Source organism: Chiloscyllium plagiosum, chromosome 1 (genome assembly GCF_004010195.1).
Source record: "Chiloscyllium plagiosum isolate BGI_BamShark_2017 chromosome 1, ASM401019v2, whole genome shotgun sequence".
Lineage (NCBI taxonomy): Eukaryota > Metazoa > Chordata > Chondrichthyes > Orectolobiformes > Hemiscylliidae > Chiloscyllium > Chiloscyllium plagiosum.
The window spans coordinates 144,532,864-144,558,687 of record NC_057710.1 but is presented as its reverse complement, the minus strand read 5'-3'; the positions used below and the strand labels follow the sequence as shown (position 1 = coordinate 144,558,687).

General features: G+C 40.4%; 1 protein-coding gene across 1 annotated transcript in view; it reads right to left on the bottom strand.

Moving 5' to 3' along the window:
* Nucleotides 1-25,824, bottom strand: part of acox3 (acyl-CoA oxidase 3, pristanoyl) — a 170,852-nt gene that overhangs the window by 16,615 nt on the left and 128,413 nt on the right. Inside the window, exon 12 of the mRNA XM_043698707.1 lies at nt 25,195-25,310. Within this exon, the coding sequence (XP_043554642.1) occupies nt 25,195-25,310 (116 nt within the window). The remainder of the gene's footprint in view (nt 1-25,194; nt 25,311-25,824) is intronic.

Below are 25,824 nucleotides of genomic sequence, written 5' to 3'. Positions count from 1 at the left end.
GTTGCTGGCTAGGCCAGTATTGTTGTCCATCTTGAATTGTCCAGAGGATAGCTAAGAGTCAACAAAATTACTGTGAGTCTAGAGTCATATCTAGGCTAGGTAAGATTGACAGATTTTCTTCCCTAAAAAGGCATTAATGTACAAATGGATTTTTAAACAATTGATAGTGATTGTCAGGTCACCTTTTGTTTTACCTTTTATTGAATTCAAGGTTCACCATCTGTAATGGTGAGATTCAAAATCATGTTCCCAGAACAATGGCCTGGGGCTTTGGATTTTTAGTCCAGTGACATTACCACAATGCTATCACCTCCTCCTAAATATCTTTGAAACAGGCTCCCATTTGGAAACTTCCAAGCAACCCTGACAGGCTTCCAGCTTGACACCACCACTTGCTGCTGGGTGAATACCAGTGGCAGTGAGGTGAGGCATTTTAGTGAGTATTAAATGCCCACTTGCAGGTTTCAATTGACTGTGGGGTGGGAAGTCTATCTATGACGTTTCCTGCCACAAACTTGAATATGGCTGAAGCAGGATCATGGTGTAATCATGTCATTTTCTTTTGCTCAAGAACATTTGTAGCCTCATATGAGTCTGTTCTAGTAACTAATAACCACAGTAATTAACTGCAAAAATTAACCATATGATCTATCAAGATTAGATTACTTACAGTGTGGAAACAGGCCCTTCGGCCCAACAAGTCCACTCGACCCGCCGAAGCGCAACCCACCCAAACCCATTCTCCTACATTTACCCATTGACCTAACACTACGGTAATTTAGCATGGCCAATTCACCTAACCTGCACATTTTTGGATTGTGGGAGGAAACCGGAGCACCCGGAGGAAACCCACGCAGACACGGGGAGAATGTGCAAACTCCACACAGAGAGTCGCCTGAGGCGGGAATTGAACTTGGGTCTCTAGCGCTGTGAGGCAGCAGTGCTAACCACTGTGCCACCGTGCTGCCCATGCCAGGTTTCATTCAGGAAGTTGGCTTGCTCAGTATTGTCATCAGCTAGAATCATAAAGTAAAGGTTTTTGCATGTTCAGAAACCCCTGGATTAAGATTTAATTAAAGAAAAGGGTGCAAAAGGTTGTGGACAGAAAACAGGAGTGTCATAGTGAAGTTTATTGCATGGATTACATTGTCAAAATTACTGATTGGTGCTAAGAATTTGCTAGGAATAGAAAATATAACAGTGGATTATTTGAAATCTTTGATTAAAGCTAAACTGAGGGAGTTAACAGGCCAATTGAATGTAGAATTAAATGCAGAATCTAATAATGATAAAATGCTTAAAGTATTGGAATTAAAATAAGGCAGACCTGAACTTGATACTTTATCATTGTAATAAGCTAATTTTCAGCCAGAAATTAAAGAAAGCTTGACCGTTGGGAGATTAAGAGATAAAAATGATGGAATCTCTAGAGTACTTGAGTAGTGTTGGCAATGGCAAGAAATTCATGCAAATGCAACAACAATGAACAACTTAGATTCTTGATGTTGAGAAAAAGGTGTGTCATTTTTCCTTTAAGGTTTAAATGGCAAAAGAATTTTGCTAGCAAGCAGCAAAAGTCCAATTTGCATGCACTAACATTCCATTGTTAGGTAATGATGCCTCATTTCAAAGTTCAACCAAGTACCACTGGTAACCAGATTGTGCCAATTCTTGACTTCAAAGTCTGAGTTGTTACTTGGCAGCTGCAGGTAATTTTCCAGGCCTTCATGAACCACCTGCAGTCTGTCCACAGAGGTTGGCAGTGGCAAAACACTAGCCTCACCACATCATTATAACTAATCTCAGGCTACCCCAGAAGACACTTTGGCACTGCAGTACTACACTTTGGAGCTCACCACCACCTTATATTACAATGCTTCTACCAGCTCGCTTTGCTTGCAAGCACATACACCATCTTATCCATCTGAACAGGATGCATTTCCGAGCTCTTAGCTTGCTTTCATACTTGGATATTTACAGCATCTGTGTCTCCATGCCTATTAGTGCTGGCAGAAAGCCAAGGCAACTTGTACCTATCTGCCAACACGGAACAGTTAGGTCAGTGGACACTTTACTGTACTGCGAGGAGAAAGTGAGGTCTGCAGACGCTGGAGATCAAAGCTGAAACTTTATTGCTGGAACAGCACAGCAGGTCAGGCAGCATCTAGGGAACAGAAGATTCGACGTTTCGGGCACATGCCCTTCTTCAGGAATCTTCAGGATTCCTAAAGAAGGGCATGTGCCCGAAACGTCGAATCTTCTGTTCCCTAGATGCTGCCTGACCTGCTGTGCTGTTCCAGCAATAAAGTTTCAACTTTACTGTACTGCAACATGCTATGTCAATGTCACACTGGCAGCATGTGTCAGCAATTTACATTACAGAAAAACTGGCCATTTGGTTTAAGTCCATGCAAAGTACAGGATCTGTTTCCCTCCAGTCTAGGGATTGGGTCTGTCTAGCAAGCCAAGTCGGACCAGTCCAAGAATTACAAATAGTGTAGTTGAGAAGCTGTAGAGTCATCAATTACAGGGTTGGCTCGTCCTGCCAAGGCTGTCCTTACTAGTCAATTTGTGCTGGAATGTAAAAGTAATCATGAGTGCAAAAGACAGTTATTCCAAATTTAAGAGTGGGACCTTACATCAGGGATGGACACAGTATACTATGGGATGAAGGCTTTCACATGTCACCGCCACCCTGGCTTCATTAGGGAGGACATTGTTGTGATAGTGGCTAAGTAGTAGGCCGGGGTCCAAGGGGGGGAAATATGACATTTTGATAGTTAAGAGATTCACCCGGATGTTGTCTGTACTGAATTAGTTCTGGAATGAAGATAGACTAGATAGGCTGGGATTGTTTACCTTAGAGCAGAGAAGGCTGAGTGGGGGCAGGGGAATCGAGTTGAGGTAACAAAGTTCTGAGGGACCGAGGCAAGATAGATAAGAAGGAATCTTTGCCTTTAGTAGAAGGGTCAATAACCAGTGGGCACAGTTTTAAAGTAAGGAGCAAAACGTTTAAAGGGAATTTGAGTGAAAAAACAATCTCCCAGAGGGTGGTGCGTATCTGGAACTCCCTACCTAAAAATGTGTTAGAAGCAGGAACCCTCAAGTCACTTAACAAGTATTTATATGAGCACTTGAAATGACACAGCAAACAAGGCTATGGACCCACAGCTTGAAAATGGGATTAGAATAGATAGAGGAGATGGTGAGGACTGCAAATGCTGGGGATGTCAGAGTCGATAAAGTGTGGTGCCGGAAAAGCACAGCAGGTCAGGCAGCATTGAAAAGAGTAGATAGATACTTGATGTCTGGCAATGAATACAGTCAGCTGAAGTGGCTCTTTCTTTGCTGTATAAACTCAATGACTCTATTAAATAGAAGAGTCGAATTAGAATGTGGGACAACTCAAAGCTAAAGGGGTTGACACAAAAGGATACATGAAGGTTGATACGGAGGAATCGAGCTGAGATAACAAAAGTTCTGAGGGACATAGACAAGGTGGAAAGGAGGAACCTTTGCCTTTAGTATAAGGATCAATAACCACAGTGGACCCAGTTTTAAAGTAAGGAGCAAAAGGTTTAGAGTGAATTTGAATGAGGAGGATGGGGAAATCTTCACTTCTGGCAGAGCCTGGGACTCACTGTAAGGGGTGTGACTTGGATACCATTTCATCTACTATCAAAGTTCAACTTTATACAGGAAAGAAAAATGGATGACAACATACACATAAGGTGGAGTAAGCTTGATTTGCAGGGGAGGGGTGCTGTTGTGGATAATGTGTTGCAATGTTAATCTATCACCTATAGATTCAGAGATGTCATAAACCTGCCACCAAATTATGTGCATGTTCTGCAGGTCAACAATGTAGATTACAAATCTTGGACACAGCAATCACGATAATGTCACTGATCACGACAATTTAATTACTTCAAGTTTTGTAAAGTAGAGGTGATCACAGGCTTCATTCTGTGTCAACTCCATTCTTAAAATCGCAAACATATTCCAAGTGTCATACCTAAACAATGACATGCAGCTACTCTTTTCTCAAATAGAAGGGTAAATATATAAGAAAATGTGTCCTTATATAAAATATGGTATTTTGCAGCTGAGTTTGGGGGTGGGGGGGGAAAAGAGGGGCTTGGGGATATCAATGAAGAGGTAGAATTGCCACCATAGTAACAATATATTTGTGTTGTAAGGTTTGTGACATAAATGTTTGTATAAGGTGTAACATATTAAAAAGGTCCACACAGAGACATGTCATGCCCTCCCTCTAGTAAGCCTCCATGTCCTACTGTATCACCGTCTACATTAAAGCCCTATTTATGTTTGATATGAATGAAAGTAACAGTATTGTTGCCATTGTCTTACCAGACAGTAGGGGTACTCACTCATTAGGGACACTGGTGGTGGTTTAACCTGAGGGTTACTACACCTCAGGCAAGGAGAGATGTTGAGAAGGAGAATCCTTCATAGTGATCTCAATTGGTGTGGGAATTGAATCTATGCAGTTGGCATCGCAAACCAGCTGCCAAGCTAACTGAGCTAACTGAATGCCCTGCTCAGGAATCACATTATTGATAAGGTGTTATGTTTCTGATTTTCATCCATGGATTGACTGAGCCAACCTAATGGTTCCAGCAATAGCAGATGCTATTTCTCAATTGTTTTCAATTTGAACTCTACTGCTGTGGGGTTCTCCACAAATTAGTAATTTACCTGTGGAACAAGCACATTGCCAGAGATAAGTCTCTTTGCATGTGCATGTAGATATTGGAAACAGCCTGTATGTAATCTTCATTATGTAAGTTGATTAGGACTGTAATACATAAAAGGCAATAGCAGGAACACACAAAAAAAAAGAACCTTAAATATATTCTCGTAGCAGATTGTTGCTCCCACATAGAGAAAATGTAGCCAGCATATTCTGGTGTGACAGTAAATACCACAATCCTGGAATTGCTATTGCTTGAAGTTTAAATATACACTGAACATATTTGACTTTCACCCAGACCAGAATTTTCACTCCAGAGTCTGGAGCACAGAGTTGAAAAAACTCATGGCTCTTTAAACCTGATTTGGGAGAAAGTGTCTAATTTTTGTTCAGGCTTGCTACCCCTGAAAAGAGTTCAGAGGGCTGCGGATGTGGGCTGTTTGAAAGGTCGACCTTTGTCCCAACCTGTAAAAATAATGAAACAATTAAAAAAAAACACTCTGAGGTTTCAATATGTCATGCACTACATTTGCCTATGAACTTTTCTTATTTGTTGGAACTTACCTATTCTGTCATATCTGGAATATCCACTTAAACTCTTTTGACCTGTCCCTTAACCTAAATTGCCAATTCACTTTTGATAGCTTTGTTTTTACACCCTCATATTTGCCCTTGTTTAAATTCAAAATTGCTGTGTTTGATGCATACTTCTCTCCCTTAAACTAGGTGTAAAATTCAATCATACTAAGGTCACAGTTCCCAGAGGTGATTTCACGACAATCTCAGTAATTAATCCTATCTCTTATTGGTCAAATCCATGTCCACTTTAGCCTGCTCCCTGGGTTGGTGCCATAATGTCACTGGTTTAAGAAACTGTCTCAAAAACATTCAATGAATTCCTCTTCTGGACTACATTTTCACATGACTTTTCCAGTCTATATATATAGGTTGAAATTCTCCCATGATAATCGTTGTACCTTTTTGACAAGCTCCCAATATTTCTTCCTTGATATCCTGTCTGACCATGTGGTTACTGTGAGGGATCCTGCATAAAACTCCCACAAGTGACCGCTTGTCTTTATCATTCCTCATCGTTATCCCAGGCTGTTTTTGTACCCTGACTTCCTGGATTTAGGTCATTCTTCTCAATTGTTCCTATTATTATCTATTATTACGTATAATAAACAAAGCCACTCCTCCACCCTTTCCTATCTTCCTAAATGCCATATCTCAGTCCTAAATGGCCTAAGCTGTACCTTTACACTGTACAATTGCAGCAAGACATCCTTGTTCCTGTACTCAAATTCTCTTGCTATGACGGCTAACATACAATTTACCTGCTGCACCTGCATACTTATTTTCAGCAACTGGTGTACAAAGACACCCAATTCTTGTTGGATCTCCCCCTTCCCAATCTATCAGATAATAGCCCACCTTCCTGCTTTTGCTACCAAAGTACATAATTGCACATTTATCTTCATCATACTTCAACTGCCATGCATGTGCTCACTCACTCAACTTGTCCAATTCATACTGAGCATCCTCCTACCCAGTTCTATTAGCTCTACAAACTTGTGGAGATATTACATTTAATTCCCTCAGCAAAATAATCAATATATACTGTGAATAGGTAGGGTCCTAACACTTATCCCTGAGATACCCCATTGGTCACTGGTTGCCCCTCAGAAGACAACCTGTTCATTCTTACTTTTGTTTCCTGACTGCCAGCCAGTTCTCCATCAAGTACGTACACGACTTCCAATCCTATGCACTTTATTTTACACACTAATCTTTTAAATAGGATATCACTAGTTACTGCCTCAAAACATTCCAACAGAATTGTCCAGCATTATTTCTCTTTTGAAAATCCATACAGACTCTGTCCAAGTTTGTCACGGTTTTTTCAAAGTGCTCTGCTATTAAATCATATATAATAGACTCTAGCATTTTCTCTGCTACCGATTTCAGGTTAACTGGTCTATAATTCCCTATTTTCTCTCGACCCCCTTTTACCCTCCAATTCACAGAAACTGTTCCAGAGTCTATCGATTCTTGCAAGATGACCACCAATGCATCCACTATTTCTAGGGCCATTTACACAAATACTCCGCAATGTAGATTATCAGGCCCCAGCGATTTGTTGGCATTCAATCCTGTGAAAGTCCCCAATACAATTTCCCTAGTAATACTGATTTTCTTCAGTTCCTTTTGTTCCCTAGATCACATGTTCCCCAAAATGTTTGAGAAGCTATTTGTGTCCTCCTTGGTGAAGGCAGAACTAGAATATTTAATTGATCTGAAATTTCTTTGTCCTCCATTATAAGCTCCCTTATTTTGATTGCAAAGGACATACATTTGTTTTCAATCATATTTTTCTCTTCACATACCTGTAGATGGGAATGCTTATGTGTATGATATACATGCCCATTCAGGTCTTTCCCATCTGCCCTGGAGGCCCTCATCTACACAATATTAGTCTGTCACCTTGCCCTTCCGTGAACTGGCCAAGAAAATTTCTTATTTGCTTATTTTTGGTATACTTGCTCGTTGAGAGCCACAATCATTCAAATGAGGTGGACACACAAACATTGCTTGCTGCGTGATCTGACTATGCGTGGGCAGCTCACAAATAGCCTACAGTTTTCAGTACTGCTTGTTTTTGAAAGAAATTCCATGTCTAATGATAGTAAGTAAATAATGAATTTTAAAAGAAACCAGGAAGATTTCTTTAGCTGCTGACACAAAATATAAATGCTTAAATACAGATGGACAAGCCGAATTTGCAATTTTTACACATTTGGAAGGAATCTAATACGTGACAGGAGGACATTAATGATGAAAACAACTTTTCTAAAAAATTAAGTTAATAACTCAGTATCAATGAGTGATGGAAACAAATTTGTACCAATTCATCCCATAAAACTAAATTTCTAAATGACAAATAACGTTTTTAAAAATTGTCAAATTTCATTTGAATCCAATATATTGCATGGTACTTATCAATCCTCAGAAACCCACATGCACATGCACCTCTTAGTGTTCCAGAAACCAATATCTTTTACAGTCAGATTAAAATGTAATGATGTATTCAAAATGTACTCTTATGGAAAATAAAGTCAGTTACATATTATTGCAGGGAAGGGTGATGAAAAGATTGATTTTTGGAGAAATTTGACTTTTTCTATTAAAATTAGTTTGATGGAAAAGCTGGCATAGTGTAATCTTCGGGTCATTTGTTAACAAATCATGAAACGTTATAAAGAAACTGAGAAGTGGTACTCGTGGATACTATTAACTATATGACAGTGTACCCAATTTCAGAAAGCTCAAATTCAAGTGTCGGGGGAAAGAGATAATACAGATTAGAACCCCATTAAGGAGGTACAGAATATCTTCCAAGGTATCCTGGACAGCATGCAGGATAAATACATATCTAGGACAAGCAAATAGAGATAATTAGATTAACAATACAGACCAAACTCAAATAAAAACAAAAATTAACTTTACAAAATCAGAACAGAGAAAGATTTGGGGTCCTTATCTTGGAGATTTAGTTAATCAATTAACAAGGAGACCAATCTGAAAGACTTCTGTTCATTTTTACTTGTATTACACATAAAATTAATTGAGAATTTTGAAAAATGAATTGATATTGCTTTTATTTTCATTGTTCAAGAATGATGATGACATAAGTGTTGGAATACGGAGTATTCTATGTTGTTAAACAGAGGTCTCTGATTAATACAGGAAAGAAAAAAAAGAAACACATGATCAAAAACAAATATTCAAGCAGAAGTACAGGTTAGACTGCAATCCAATTAAGTGTTCTTCATATAAAGATGCAGTGTGTAAAGGAACAAATTGAATGATTGACAGTTGCAAATTCAACTTGGAGAATATAACTTGGTGTTCATAACTAAAACACTATTATCAGATTGTCAGCAATCTTAGTGGTTAAGTAATAAATTGTTTGATTAATCAAATGTCTTCACTTAATAGCGGGCTTTTAGTTGGTTGCCTGACATAATCAAGTACAAAGTTTTCTAGTCTTTGCTTAAGTAGGAGTAAGGGTAAAATAAAGCTGAGATATGTGTGGGAAGCTCGGACTGTATTTTGCACATCCTGCATAATGTGAGAAACTCTAGATACTTCTGGCAGTCTGGATGCCCATGTGTATAGAAAATGCCTCTGGCTGGAGCAAATCAAGCTGTGTATTTTGGGGCTTGAGTGCAAGGTGGTGGCACAACAGTACACTCACAAGGTCGACAGGTTCATGGAAAGCATGTTTAGGACATGATCATCCCGCAGATTATGCATGTACAGGTAGATAGAGAAAGGGTGACCATCACACAGAAGGTTGGCACCAGACAGCAGTGAAGGCATCTGAGAGTGCCGATTCCTCTTTGGAGGCCAATAAGAGCCAAGACACTTGAGTGATTCAGCTGCTGAGGGAGGAGGTAGAAGTATTAGAGGAAAATAGACAAGAGCTTTTGTGGAGTAGGTGTGCCTCCAGGATGGTATGCTGTCTCCTGGGTGCCAGGGTCAAAGACTTGAATCCAGAATATCAAGGGCCATAAAGGGTAGGTTTAAGGAAAAAAAACGCTTATGGAAGATACTGAGGGCTCAATAAGACATGGTACCAAGAACAGTATAGGAAGTACAGGGGGGAAACTTAAAGTTAAAATCAGGAAAACTAAGAGAGTGTATGAGAAAGCATTGGTAGGTAGAATAATTGAAAACCTAAGAAATATAATAAGAGCAAGAGAATAATTAGAGAAAGATGAAGGCCCATTAGGGACCATTAACGTAATATGTATGAAGATCCCGAGGTCCTCAATAATTATTTTGCAACAGTCTTCACAGTGGAAAAGAATGATGCAGTGGTAGACAGAGTGGAGGACTGTGAAATATTAGGGGATATTAATATAGAGAATGGGGAGGTACTAGAAGGTTTAACAACCTTAAACATGGATACGTACATGGATGAACTTTATCCCAGGCTGTTGAGAGGAGAGATATCAGGATTCTCGGTAGCAATGTTCAGATCCTCTCAGGCAACTGATGAAGTACCAGAGGACTGCTAATAGTATCCCATTATTTTAAAAGGGAGAAAAGGAGAGACCAGGAAAATACAGACCAATCAGCTTAACCTCAGTGGTGAGGAAGGTATTAGAAACAATTCCGAAGGACAGAATATGCCGACATTTGGACAGATATAGATTAATTAGGGAAGGAAGCAATTTTCTTTTTTAAGAAAAGGTCTTGTTTGACAAATTTGATTGATTTGAGGAGGTAACCAGGAGCATTGATGAGAGTAATGCATTTGATTTGACTACATGGAATTTAGTAAGACTTTTGATAAGGTACCTCATTGAAGACTGGTCAAGGAAGTAAAACCCCATGGGATCCAAGGCAGAGTGGCACATTATATTCAAAATTAGCTGAGAGGTAGGATGTAGAGGAACGTTCTTATGATGAAAAGTCTATTTTTAGTAGATTCTTCAGAGCTGAGTTGTGAGGGCCTTGCTATTTGATGGTGCACGTCAATGAGTTGGGACTTAAATGTAGGGGGTATGATCAAATAGTTCATGGATGATAAAAAAGGTGAGGAGGATAACCATACCACCTCCCGGTGCTCCGGTTTCCTCCCACAATCCAAAAGATGTGCAGGTTAGGTGAATTGGCCATTCTAAATTGCCCATAGTGTTAGGTGCATTAGTCAGGGGCAAATATGGAGAATGGGTCTGAGACGGTTACTCTTCGGAGGGTTGGTGTGGACTTATTGGGCCGAAGAGCCTGTTTCCATACTGTAGGAAATCTAATTAAATTAAATGACATGAAAGAAGGTTACAACAGACTGGTCAGGTTGGCAAATGTAATTCAACCTCAAAAAGTCTGAGGTATTGCACTTGAGGAGGGGTAACATGGGAAGGGTTTATACTATGAATGGGTATGACCCTGGAAAGTACTGAAGATCAGAAAGACCTTGGTGTGTGTGTATATACACAGATCACTGAAGGTACTGAGGGTGGCTAGGAAGGCATATGGATATCCTGCCCTTACCAACCAAGGCACAAAATGAACAGCAGGGAGATTTTGCTGGAAGTGTATAAAATGCTGGTTAGGCCCCCCGAGTATTGCATGTAGTTCTGGTCACGACATAATTGGAAGATGTGTGTGCACTGGAGAGTGCAGAGGAGATTTTCCAGGATACTGCCTAGGCTCAACAGTCAATAACCAAGATTCAAGGTAAGAGATAGAATGCCAAGAAAGAATTGAGGAGAAATTTTTCCACCCAGAATGTCATGGAACTCACTGCCTAGAAGGGTGATTGAATCACAAACACGTGTAACATTAAAGTAATATGTAGCGCATATTGTGTGTTCCTGCAATTGTCATTAATTGAATTTATGTTCAATTTATGGAATCATGCAAATAGTGATTTAGATTAAAGTATGTTCTTTGATACTATGTACTGGTTTGCAGTGTTGGAATGCTTTGTGGATGCACAAATTTGTAAAAATACCATAAAGCAAAATGAGGAATATTGTACAATATGACATTTTTGGAAAGACCACAATGTAAGTACGTGGAAATAAGTATTTATGCCAGTAAATGTGGATGGATTTCAGTGAATTTAGACCTTTCATTCTGACTGTTGAATACTTGTTTGTTTATTTATATAGTTTCATGAATAGTTCATTCAGTTTTTTTTGTTGCCCTGCAAATTTTAACTAGCGATCACCTAGTTTGCTTAATGATTTCACTGACCCCGAGCAAATGCCATGCTACTTCTAGTTGGAAGCATTCACTGTCTTCACACAGAATCTAACACGTTCTGTCCAAGTGATCTTAGAACTATAATTTATTTAAAGCTCAAGGAAAGAAAAAACAGAGTCACAAGCAAGTGAAGACAGCAAGCAAACAACAATGAGGAGCAGCATTGTTTGAGAGAAGGTAATTAAATGAAGGAGTTCAGACAGGAGCTGGAGTGATATGGAGTACAGGCAGTCAAGATTTGCACACACTGCATGCTTCTTGCGCATGTGTGGTGCATTTGCACTTGCACCTTTATAAGCATGAGGTAAGGTAGATTGTGCTGGAAGGGGCTCAAACTTGTACAACGGCTATCTTCAACAACTCTGCTGTTTGTTATGTATGTTTGCCTCAGTAAGAAGTCTTCAATCTAATTAGCTAAAGAAGCACGCTGTTGCTTGCCATGCCCACACATGCCACAGATCCTCTGAAGAGGGTGTCATTTTGTGTTGGTCTTTCCGATATAAAATATGGTGCATCTACAAACAATGCACTTCAACAGAAAGTCAGTGCTGTTGACATCATCGTGTTTGCATAAGAACCAGAAGTTGGAACTAAAACTGGAAGTAGAACACCCGTTGGTGTTGTCTCTCCCTCATGTCTCCATTTCCGCTCCACTCTCCTTTCTTATCACCACCCTGTTCTCTGCTCCCTTCATCGTCCTACTCATCCAAAGTTGGATCTCCAAATATATTTTTAGATTCAAAAATATTTACTTCTCATGGGCACAAGTGTGCCCCCCTGCAATTGTGTTAGCTGCAAATGCAGCTATAAACTTTGTATTCTTAGATACTTTGATGTGATATTTAGTTTCAAAACAAATAGCAGTTGCTGATGTATTCAGAGCATTCCATTTTATGTCGCATATTTCCTTACAACTTTGTGTTGGCTAGTGGGATATGAACAGGTTTGTGGAAATGGATTATAAAATTTATAGGCATATTATTTCATTTCATTACATTAGTGTGTGAAAGTACAACCAGTACCAGAAGCTTTTTATTTTACTATCTGCACTGTTGTAAAGCAGATGGGAAGAAATTTCACAATAGCATCTGACTAATCCTGCTCTGTTTGTTGTTAATTATTTACCAGACATTGGAAATTGTTAATTTTTCCAATTGCATAGACAATTCACAACAACATGCATTTGGATCATGTAGAAAACCACAGTAATAACGAAAAACCTTGATATGAAAAACAAGTACATTTTGTTCTTTCATCTGGAAAATTGTGTAACTTACACTAAATAAATTTCTTAAGAAAGTTATTGCAAAAATTCTCTGGTCTTCATGTTTAACAAGCTCAAAACCAAGCTACAGAGAAATCTACACTGACAAGAGTTTTTGTTTAACTGAATTGAAGTCTATCATTGGAAAACCACTTATTTACCCAAGCCCAGAGAATTTGGATGTTGATTAAGATATGTAGATATAGTGCTTGAATGGAATTATCTAAAACTGTAGACTGAAATATACAGAAAAGGTTCCTGCTACTTGTGCAGTGAAATCCAGATTTATCAATTAGAATACAGACTTGTAGGATTAGCTGTAGGCAAGTGGGATAAATTGAAACTCCTGGGAACAGGCCCATCTATACGGCCATAGAGTCATAGAGATGTACAGTTTGGGAACAGACCCTTCGATTCAACCCGTCCATGCCAACCAGATATCCCAACCCAACCTAGTCCCACTTGCCAGCACCCGGCCCATATTCCTCCAAACCCTTCCTATTCATATACCCATCCAAATGCCTCTTAAATGTTGCAATTGTACCAGCCTCCACCATTTCCTCTGGCAGCTCATTCCACACACGTACCACCCTCTGCGTGAAAAAGTTCCCCTGTAGGTCTCTTTTATATCTTTCCCCTCTCACCCTAAACCTATGCCCTCTAGTTCTGGACTCCCCGACCCCAAGGAAAAGACTTTGCCTATTTACCCTATCCATGCCCCTCATAATTTTGTTACCCTCTATTAGGTCACCCCTCAGCCTCCAGCGCTCCAGAGAAAACAGCCCCAGCCTGTTCAGCCTCTCCTTATAGCTCAAATCCTCCAACCCTGGCAACACTCTTTAATCTTTTCTGAACCCTTTCAAGTTTCACAACATCTTTTTGATAGGAAAGAGACCAGAATTGCACACAATATTCCAACAGTGGCCTAATCAATGTCCTGTACAGCGTGGAAACAGACCCTTCAGTCCAACTTGTCCATGCCGACCATACATGTTAGATAAATCTAGTCCCATTTGCCAGCATTTGGCCCATATCCCTCTATACCCTACTCAAATACCCATTTTGATGCCTTTTATACGTTGTCCTTTTAAGTTTTATTCTTGTTCAAGGCACCTTGCCAACAATGGTTCGCAGCTTCTATTGACTATTTGCCAAGCCACCCCTGATCTAAACTCCCTTAGCCAAGTATCACCTGGAACCTTGTAATTCCTAAGGCAAACTTCAACTCCTATTTCCCGAAATAAGAGATTCCTCACCACTTGGATTACAATATTATCCATGATTTAGAGACCAAAGCTATTGTGCTCCATTCATCCTTAACATATTGTCATTAGAAAGTACAAGGCTAAGTTTTGTGATCTTGGGGTCCCAGCCATACCATAATGAAAACAGAAATAAAGCCGTAACAACGTAAGTTTACTTCACCAATCCATACTCCCATAAAGTATAGCTACTTTTTTGATAAACAATGACAAAGTTAAGACAAACTGCTAAGTTGTTCTTTGGATCTACTTTAGTTGAGTAACATTATAGCTATTACCCTTTATGACTGGTAGTTAAGTTGTTAAAATAATAGTGCATGGAAATGTAGGTAACTATCTCCTGAAAAATACTGAACTTACAGCACATTGTACGATCTTACAATATTCTCTTAGAATGGGCAAATAACAAATGATATTCCATTATTACAACCTCATAATTATTAATCATGCCCATATAGAAGAGTGATGAAAAATGAAAATTAAAAGTCCAACAGGTAGTTTTACAGGAGAAATGAAAATCTTGGGTGGTATCTAGTTGTGGTGTCAAGGGTCTTGCCTGCTCACCAGAGAGCTAGTGAGAGACCTATACTGCTTATTTTTGGCAGGTGGCTCAGTGGGCCCTTCCAATCAGGGACTGGCAAAGCCACCAGCTGATTTTATCCTCCAGGAATCAAGAGCACAGTGGCAGAAATGCTGCCGAATGAGAAACACTGTTCAGCTGCCAGTAAATCTCGTGCTCAGCAGCCACCCTGAGGAGGCAGTGGCTAGTGCCAGAAGCATACCCTCCAGAGTCCCATGATTTGCAAGACCCAAGGTGTGTTGTGTGTGTACATGTCTGTCTGTCTAAGAGTGTGTGTGCAGTTTGCGTGGTTGGAACTAAGGTCAGAGAGCTAGCCTTCATCGAGCTCCCACCTCATCTTTGAGCAAGGAATTGCTGCCACTCCCAGACCCAAAACCTAAAGAGTCAAGCAACCCACACACATAGTTTGATCTATCACACACACTGCATAATGACAGGCTCAACTAGAACTGTGTTAACATCCATGGTGGCAAGGCCCTTACGTGGCCATTAATTGCCCACTTAGGGGATTCTATTAGCAATGAATCATGAGCCTTCCCGCTCAGAACCTAATTCTGGTGAAGGCAACAGGATTCACCTAATTAAATAACCTTCCTGTTTCCAAGATCACCTCAGGCAACAGATGATGATTCTGTCCCTTGTTCTTAAATCCAGCGTGCACTGTGCCAAACATTTTGGTGCCAGGGACAGGAAAATGATCCCATGATTATGCAAGTCACTGATTGTTATCCAGGAAATGGCTGAAATAGTTTCATTATCTATTCCATACTGCCCGCATTATTTAACAAGACCAACTGCAAGATTAAGGATACCCTGTATAGTCCACTGGGACAGACAGTGTTGGCAATAATTTTAGCTGGAACAACATATAATCTGTTTGCTGCTCCTCTTGCTTCATCAAATGTTGGTATGTTAAATCAATATCCACATCAAGGCAGTGGTTAACCACAGTACATAACCAGAGGGTGTTGTACTTCCCAAAGAATGGAATAGTTACAAACTTGTTTGTGCCAAACGTAAAGGAACCACAAGTACATGTCAGAGTGAAAGGTACATTCATTTTCACCTTGATTCTGTTACATAGGTACAGGAGTAATCCATTGAGCTCTTCAAGTGTGTACCTCAATTACAGCTTGACTGATCTGTATCTTAACTCCTTTTAGCTGTCTTGGTTATTGATCAGGTTTTCACATTTTTAATGGGACTAGCTCAACAGCTTTTAGTGGGGTGTGAGAAAAAGGTTTCCAGTACCACTTTAGCCCTTAATGGCCTCGCTCTAATGTTATGGTTACATGCTGTAAATGCCATTCTTCGCGTGGAGTCAGGTTCAAGGAAACCAGTAACTATTTGGCCTCAGTCAGCAATCGTTCCATGCAGCTTGCACTGATGGTTTTACCACCAACTTCAAACTGCATGCCATTTTAAATAATTGTAGTATACAGTGAGAGGAAACCAGTTAAATGGTTGCAACCCTGAGTAGGGTTGCAAAGTCATGAGAATCTAGAATATTTTAAAGTGAGCCTGCATTATGTAAAGAAAGCCTCTTAAAAGAGGGGTGGGGGAGGGAAGAGGGGAGAGGAAAATTGGGGCCAAGCTAGATGCTGAAAGTCACTCAAAAGTAATTCAAAACCAATTCTGATCTTGAAACATTACAAGTAAAGTGAAATATGGGACAACATGTTCCAGCATTTTCTGATACCACACTGGAGGGCCTAATACTGGTGGAGAGGGGGAGATATGTCATTTGTGCACAAAGTTCTGCTTTAGCGACATCCTTGGGGAGACAAACTGAGCTAACAACTCAGGTCTATGTTTCTTCATCAGAGTTTCTGAAAAATTAACTTGGTTTCCATCTCCATGGATGTACTCAGATGTGCTGAGAATTTTCAGGATTTTCTGTTAAGAAGCTACATTATTTCCTCTCTCATGAGCAGCCACTTGCTCAGATGCTGACAGTGCCAGAACTTCAACTTAGAGGTAGGATCTGCATTGAGTGAAATATTGGGTATAAGTGCACTCCAACCAAGTAAGGTACAAAAGTAGTACCTTTGTTGAAGGTTGAGGTTATGCAGGGTGAGGACTAAGGACTTCAATGGGACAGTCTACTGAAGAAGACACGTGTCTGCACACAATTAATTAGTTTGTGGATTGGCAAATCTGGTAGCAAACCTACGTTTAAGGTCAAAGTGCATGGAGCAGAATGGCACCTTAGCACAGGCCTTTGCAGGCCCATCAATTTAACTTCACTTGGAGATCAAATCAATTTGCAGCAATTTATGCTGCAGTAAAAAAGTTACCCAAACTCTGATTGCAATGGAACCTGATGAAAGTCATGCAAGATCAGCTTTCAGCCACAAAGCACCTGGGTTTTTAATCAAAAGGATTGTAGAATACAAAAGTAAGGAGTTCATATAAATGTTGCATAAAACATTGATTTGGGCTTAATTTGAGTGTTGCATCCAACTCTGTTCACAGTTTAGTATGTGAGAGAGCAGTAAAGATCAATGAAATAGGTTTAAGAATTGAGGAACTTCAGGCATATAGAAAGGTTGGAGAGACTGAGGCTATTCTCCTTGGAGAAAGTACAGAGGAAAGTTGATAAAGGTATTCAAAGTCAGCAAGTGCTCAAGATCAGGAATGTGCTGCCTGAGAGTGTACCAGAAGCAGAGACAATTAAGGCTTTCAAAAGGATTTGAATCATTATCTGAAAAGGAAAATTTGTAGGGCTATGGGGAAAGTACAGGCCTTGTAATATATTTTGTGCTATGAGACATACATCTCATCTGAAAACACAAAATGTGCACATTACTTGAAAGCTCTGCTATTGTGAAGAACTTAAATTGTAATTTGTTTTACTCAGGATTAATTTTCTTTTTATTTATGCTCAATAAAAATCAGCTGGCAAAGTGGATATTTATTGCTACTCTAGATGTGCTTGAGTAAACATAGAAACCAAGAGGAGTAGGCCATTTGGCCCTTCAAGCCTGCTCTGCCATTTAACGTGATCATGGTTGATCATCCAACTCAGTACCCTGTTCCCACTTTCTCCCCATGCCTTTTGATCCCTTTAAACCCAAGAACTACAAATGTTTTCAAGAGGGAGCTAGATAATGTTTTAGCCTCAACCACTTTCTGTAGCAGATAATTCCATGAGCTCAACACTCCCTGGGTGAAGAAATCTCTCCTTATTTCATCCAAACGAGCCTATCCTATATCCTTAAAATGTGACCCCTGATTCTGGACTCCCTTCAGTGTTTGCCTTGTCTGGTCCTGGTACAAGGTGATTTTTTTTTTGAGTTGTTGTGTTGCAAAAGTGCTCCCACATTGTATTAGGTAATTCTGAAGAAATAATTATATGTGACCAAGGAAGGATTGTGGGACTTGGAGAGTTTTATAAGTGATGGTTTCTCCATGCATCTGCTGCTATGTCCTTCTGGGTGCTGGAGGCAATTGATTTGTATGGAGCTGCAGAAGAAAGTTTGGCAAACTGTCAGAGTTGAAAAGTGTGGTGCTGGAAAAGCATAGCTGGTCAGCCAGCATCTGAGGAGCAGGAGAATTGATGTTTTGGGCATAAGCCCTTCATCAGGTGCCTGATCTACTGTGCTTTTCCAGTGCCACCCTTTTCGACTCTGACTTCTCCATCATCTGCAGTCCTCACTTTCTCCTCCTTGGTGAGCTGTGTTGTGTCTTGTCATGATCCAGGCCATTATCTTCATTAAGATAATGAATACAGTACTAATGAAGCAGAACTATTTAATCGTGGTTGGTGATGGCTAACAAAATATTAGTGTTTAACCCAATTAACGTAAGAAATGTTGTCTTGGAAGTATTTTAGTCACTCATAATGCATTCCAGATTTGCCTTTCACAGATTTATAGATACGTTGAGAATAACTTACTGTTGACTCAATATTCTTTGTGTGTTCCGTAAATCATTTAAACTCAATTGAATTTGTCATCTTCATCTGAATTAAATTAGCCATGTGGCTTTATATTTGGCAACAAAGTACAAAAACAGCTTTTATTAAGTCTCAGGCCCAACACCCTATTAGATGTATTGTGGTATATTTTGACTAAAATGATTTCTTAACTGACAAAGATAAAATCATCACTGTTAACATTTGCAAAGAAATCCAAACCAGTGATTTTGACTGAATTAAAAATCCAAACATGGGATTTTTGATTACACATTTATATCATAGTTTAAGAAGATTTGAAAAACAAATATCATATGTTTCTTTCGTGCAAGGTCAGCTGTAAGCAGGCTTTTGCCAGTCCTTTGGATTTAATGTCTGTTTTTACTGTGGCGTTCGCTGCTATGCAACATAACACATGTTGCCATTTTCAATTGGGTGAAAAATCAGTTAGCATTCTCTTTAGAAATTTTTTCCTTGTGAGATCAGAAGTAAATGGATGAGTGAATTCAGCTGTTGCTTTAGGTTCATCAAGATACAGCACCGAAATCATGGAATGTCAAGTTATATCTCCAGTCAGACTGGATAAAACTTCTGGCAATACATAAGCTGACTGTTTGTTAGGATACCATTGAAATCCTGTTTTGACTCTTGGAATAAATACCAGCTCTTGCACCACCAAAGTTCTGTTTATTAGGTGAAAGACATGTTTGTAAGAAATGCAATTGAAGTTTTAGAGTTGAATCTTTTTAGATTAGATCTTTGTCACAGTAGATTTCCTGATGTGCAGTTTCTTTTTTAAGACGGTGCACTCCATTTTATTGAAAAATTACCATAAAAGGCCAAGTTCCAGAGTATAGAGTAGGCAAAGATGTTGCATTTACACAGTCCCTTATGTGTAGATTGGCAGTGAGTAAATCCCAGTTTTCTCAAGTACCTCAGTTTCCTCAACAGAATCTCTCTTTATCCATTACCCAGGCATGATATTCAATCAATCCATTCCATGCATGCTCTCTCATACCATCCTGAGGGCTGAATCAATCACATCTCTCATGAAATTTCACCCCTCTGGTGCCATGCTATTCCCCAAATTTCATCTCTTTCTCTCATGTTAACATCAAGCTTTTAACTGTCTATTTGCCCTCTTCAGACAAGCAGCCCAGAGTATTATGAGATGGTGGGCATTGGGGTATTTATTCTGGCAACCATTACTTCTCACTGAACTGTGGAGCACATGGTCACTATATTTCACACCACCTGGGAACTCGCATGGCATCAAAGAGAGTTTACCAGAGATCCTTATGTGAGGACAGGCCCTCCTAAGGGCAGCAAGTGGCCATCTGAATCAAGAGTCAAAAAATATGACGCTGGAAAAGCACAGCAGGTCAGGCAGCAACTAAGGAGCAGGAGAGTTGACATTTTGGGCATAAGCCCTTCATCAGGAATGTGGAGAGGAAGGGGGCTGAGAGATAAATAAGTGGGTGGGGGTTGAGCTGGGAGGAAGGTAGGTGGGAAGGCGATAGGTGGAGCAGGTGGGAAGTAATTTTGATAGGTTGGTGGGGAGGGTGAACCGGAAAGCATGGGCCCCAGCTATGCCTCCATCTTCTGAAGTTACACTGGCACCACACCCCACCTTTTCCTCCGCTACATTGATGACTGTATCGGCGCCATCTCATGCTCCCACGAGAAGGTTGAACTTCACAAACAACTTGCACCCTGACCTTAAGCTCACATGGATCTTCTCTGACAACTCCCTCCCCTTCCTGGACCTCTGTCTCTGTCTCCTTAGACTCACTCAACATGGACATCTACTTCAAATCCACCAACCTCTACAGCGATCTTGACTACAGCTCCTAACACCCCGCCTCCTGTAAAAACGTGATCCCTTATTCCCAATTCCTCTGCTGTATCTGCTACAGGAATTCCACTACAGGACATCACAGATAGCTTCCTACTTCAAGGAGCATAATTTCCCCTCCCATGTGATCAATGATGTCCTCCAGCACATCTCATCCACTTCCCGCCCCTCCAATTGCAACAAGGATAGAATGCCCTATCCTCATCTTCCACCGCACTAATCTCTGGATACAGTGCATTAACCTCCACCATTTCCGCCATATACAATCAGAACCCACCACAAAGATATATTTCCCTCTTCACCTCTACCTGCGTTCCGCAGAGGACATTCCCTCCGTGACTCCCTCGTTAGGTCTACATGCCTCACCAACCTCCCTCCACATCCGGCACCTTCTCTTGCTTCCACACAATGTGTAAAACCTGTACCCACACTTCCCCTCCCACCTCCGTCCAAGGCTGCAATGGATCTTTTCATATCCGGCAGACATCTTCCTACACATCCATCACCTCGTCTACTGTGTCTGTTGCTCTCGATGTGGTCTCCTCTATATCAGGGAGACAGGATGCCAACTCGCGGAGTGTTTCAGGGAACATCGCTGGGACACACGCACCAAACAACCCCTCCTGCCCTGTGGCCGACACTTCAACTCCCCCTCCCACTCCTGCAATGACATGCAAATCCTGGGCCTTCTCTACACTAAATCAAAGCAACCTGACAACTGGGAGGAAGATTACCTAATCTTCAGCCTTGGGACCTACAACCACATGGCATCAACATCGACTTCACTAGCTTCCAAATTTCCTCTCCCCCAACTCATCCTCGATCCAACCCTCCAACTCAGTGAGTACTGGTCTGACTTGTTTTGTAATCTCAGAACAGCGCTTCAGTACAATTAATATGTTAGTTTCCCAAAATTACATTTAAAAAAAATGTTTTTTTTCATTCTCTGGGATATTAATGCCTCGGGTACCACATTGTAAAACATCCCTGTCTCTTGCCTGGTGCTCTACTTTTGATGCTACTCTTTGCAGTTTTTTATTTAAATTTCAAAATATACTTTATTCATAAAAATCTTTATGTACATATGTAGTCACTTAGAGCAGTTCGACTTTGTACAGTTTTTACGTATGTGGAACAAACGGAAGGCATTTCTTAGTTTACAAGACTATATTTACAAGCTTGTGAGGCATTGGGAGTGTCCAATAACTGTATGGACTTTCATCGTACTTTGGCAGGAAGACCTTTGATGGTGGTCTTTCCCCACTGTGCCTATAAGCAGCTGTCCCAAGCTTCACCGTGTCCTGCAGCACGTAGTCCTCGACCTTGGAACGTGCCAGTATGCAACACTTGACTGAGGTTAACTCTGCATTGGAAGATCAACAAGTTTCAGGCAGACCAAGGAGTGTCTTTCACTGAATTGATGGCCCTCCAGGCACAGTCAATGTTTGTCTTGGTGGGCGTCCTGGGAAACAGACCATAGAGCACAGAGTCCTGCATCATGGAACTGTTCAGGATGAACCTCAACAATCGTCACTGCATTCTTCTCCACATTTCCTTTCCTTTCCAGAAAGAATTGTGTGATAGTCCCTACCCCAACCCTGCAGCCACTTCAAGGTCAGCATGCAGTGGTAGGGCATACATGAAGCATCTCATTGCTAATGCCCTTCTCATTACGAGTCAAGCAATGTATTGGTGCTTTTTGACAAGTTCTGGCGATGGGGCATTCTGCTAAATAACTTTGACAGTCTGACCTCTCATTTACCCCACAGGGTCTCAAGAACATTAAGTGCTGACTACTTCCTGATGGACCTGTGGTCAAAGGTGTTTTTCTTTACAAATTTCTCCATGATAGACAGGACGGAACAGTCCAACTACTTGGAGTGTTCTGTGGCGCAGATGCTAGTCCCATCCTTTGCAACACCAGGGACAGGCAGAACCTGGTCTACACAGTCACACACAAAAGTGGCCATCAGGAAGAGGGCGGCATTGAATAAATCTTCCCCTGCTTGTCTAAAGCTTTGTACATAGAGTTGCTGTGGACACAGCCCATCTTTGACTTCCAGATGAAGCTGAAGATGGCTCGGGTAACTGCAATGGCGCAGGCTTGGGAAAAAGGACAGATCTGTGCTATATTCAACAGAGACAGGGCTTCTCACCTGATTACCAGGTTTGAACCCACATTGGAGAGGAAGTGGTATTTCTATAAGCCTAGTTCGGGTCTCTCACGTCGGCAGTGTACTCCTGCTAAGTTTTTACACACTCTCTGGATCCAGTGCCTTCAGGTCTTCATGGTGAAGGGGATAAAGGATTGGTTGGCACACTTCCTGAAGCAGTTGGCCTCACTCTTGCCTTGATTTACCTTGGTTTCTGAGGCCAGTTTGAACTGATCACAGATGCTCATGATTCTGCGCACTGACAGCAAATCTGAATAGAAAACTGTGACATCATCCAAGCACAGGGAAGCTTTGACCTGCAGGCCTCACCTGCCTAGAACAGTTATCCCTTTCAGGCTCACAGCCTCCCTGATGGACTCAGCAAAAGGCTCTATACAACACTCAAACAAGGCAGGAGAGAATGCACAGCCTTTCCTGACTCCAGATCTGATTGAGAAGCTTTTTGATTCCCACCCATTGATTGAGACTGTTCTCTTTGCAGGCAACCCCACTCATCCACAGATTCTGTGTATCAAGTGCAGCCAGTCTTTGTATGTAGGGGTAGGATGGGACAGGCCGCCATGGAGATATGTAGGCCAGTTAGCCATGCATGCTCCTAAGCCCTCCAGTCAGCAGCACACTCATTGATGGGCTGCATTTTGAAATCATTGTGAAGCAAGAAGGCAACACAAAGTTTCCATGCTGCTGCATTGACGGATAATTAAAAATCATGACCTATGTGCCTCAAAATTAGAATAATTAAAATCTTTCCCACTGAGACTTGACAACTAGTGTTAGTCAAAATGTTTAATTCAATGTAAAACTGTGTATAGAAAGCAAGTGAAAGAGAGGGGAATGAAGAGAGAGAAGGAAAGAGAGAGACAGAAACAGAAAGTAGACAAAGGTTAGGAGAAAAACTATTTATTTTTAAATCTCCAGAAACAAAATAACTAGCTACAGTTTTGGCAGTGCCCATGATTAAGCTCTGGGTGCTGTCAATTTATCAAATCTGCCAGCAGTTCTACTGAGGGGCAGAAGTTCCACACCTCAGTAATTTAGCCTATCCACCACTATTATGGCTGTGGAGCAGACTTAAAATAAGCCAATTGTCTGGTGCTGATTGCCCTGCCTGGGATGTGGGATGAGGGTGCATGTGTGAAAACTGCAAAGCATTGCTTCTACTGCAAAATCTGAGCCACTGTCCATTAATTTACTATTAGGAATACTTTTAATCACATAGAATATTGCAATCTGAGAAAGTATTTTTCCACTTTGGATTGGGGGAAATTCTACATATAAAAGCTAAGGAATCATTCAGCAAAATAAAAGTAGAATCGGGAAGATGTTGGTCAGTGGTGGGTTACATTGATGTTTACAGTTTGAATCTATACTGGAACACTGTTGTAAGTAGCCAGTGATGCCCACATCCTGTGAATCGATTAAAAAAATGCTACTTGCTTGATTCTAACCTGTTTATGCTACTTTTTCTAGGTGCCATAGCCACTAAGGAGTCTGCTCCTCTTTTCTAGTTTATCATACTTCTATTTCGATTGGCCTTACATCTTGGTGCACTTCTTCAGCAATTCACAAATTCTCAGTGTGCTATAAGTGACCTAGAATTTGCTCATTTTGCCCCCTATTATCTAACAGTAATAGCTCCACTTTCCCATTTAAGCACATTATAGGACATTCTATTTATTTTCCATGTTGTGGATGAGATTGAGTGAGGTGGAAGGTTGATTAACTGAGTGGTTGTACAAGTTGCAGTATGAGTGAATGAGAAAGTAGGCGTACAAAATGTGAAACAGTGAATGGCTGGGTGAGTTGAAAGTAGTTGCATAAATTGGAGATCAACTGAGTGAGTGGGCACGTAGGAAGGGTTAAGAGAGTCAGTGGGTGGGTGAAGTCGAAAGTGAGTGAGATAGAAGAGTGAATGCATGTTTGTTTTTATTGTTGCTCTTATACTTATTCTACTCCTTTTTAAATGCTGTTTGTTTCTCTACAACATGTTCCATTTCTAATAAGTGAACTAATTCTGAAGGTAAAAACAAAAATCTACCCTCCACAAATATTTACTGACATGTTGAATTTGTTGTAGCATTTCTGTCTTTAATTTGTCAGTGTTGATTTATATAATATAATATATAATACTTAGGCATTTAGGTAATACAAATTTAAGAAATTGTTACGTTCTTTATCACCGATACAAGGACCAGATATGAGTCATCTTTAGTTGAATAAAGTAAGTCGATCAGATAATAAAACAACAGTTTACACAAAATGTTTACGAAAACATACCTGGAACTCCTGCAGATGATGAAAAGTAAGTCTTTTTGACTGTTAATGCGATACTTAGCAAGCTAAATCAAACATGCAAACACGGACCAATGTCTATACTGTCATGTGTCATCATATTTTCCTCATTTAATGCAACAGTGTTCACATGTTTACATATATTTTACTATTCTCTCTTCAAAAAGTCTGCACAATGACATATATTTCCTCCCTAATGAAGAACTTTGGGTACCATTTATAATTTTCTCTTCCCATAACACAAGCCCACTCATACTAAAATTTCCGTTGATTTGATCATATAATTGCTAAATGATTATTAAATAATTTGACAGCAAAGATATAGCCACGTCTGATTTTTAGCCAAAAACCACTCACCTGACTGTTGTTTCTGCATTCAAAGTCTGATTTGCCCAAATTCTTCTCATTATGCAGTTTCACGCAGCTCTCATGCAACAAGTGGCAAACTAACCATTTGTACGCAGCCAAAGCAACTGAAAGACAATTGGAAATATATTAATGAACAATGTCCATCAGAAACAAAGCTTCCAACTTTCACGGCACCACACTAGAATTTTGTTCTGAAATCCCTCCCCTGCCATCTTGCTACATTTATTTCCACTTCAAAAGCTTCTCTTCAACAGGTCTTTGGGTGTATCATTTCAATTACCATCTATTTTTACATTGAAGATAATTCACCACTTTGTGAAAACCTTCAAAGCTAAATTCAATAGGTTCAGAAAATGGGTGAAGTGGGATTAATCCATGCATAAGCAATGCAACGTTGACAGTGTGACAACTTTGTACTGCCTATTAGATTAGATTGGAGGTAAAAAGAATGACTGCAGATGCTGGAAAACAAGTTCCGGATCAGTGGTGCTGGAAGAGCACAGCAATTCAGGCAGCATCCGACAAGCAGCAAAATCGACGTTTCGGGCAAAAGCCCTTCATCAGGAATAAAGGCAGAGAGCCTGAAGCGTGGAGAGATAAGCTAGAGGAGGGGGGGGG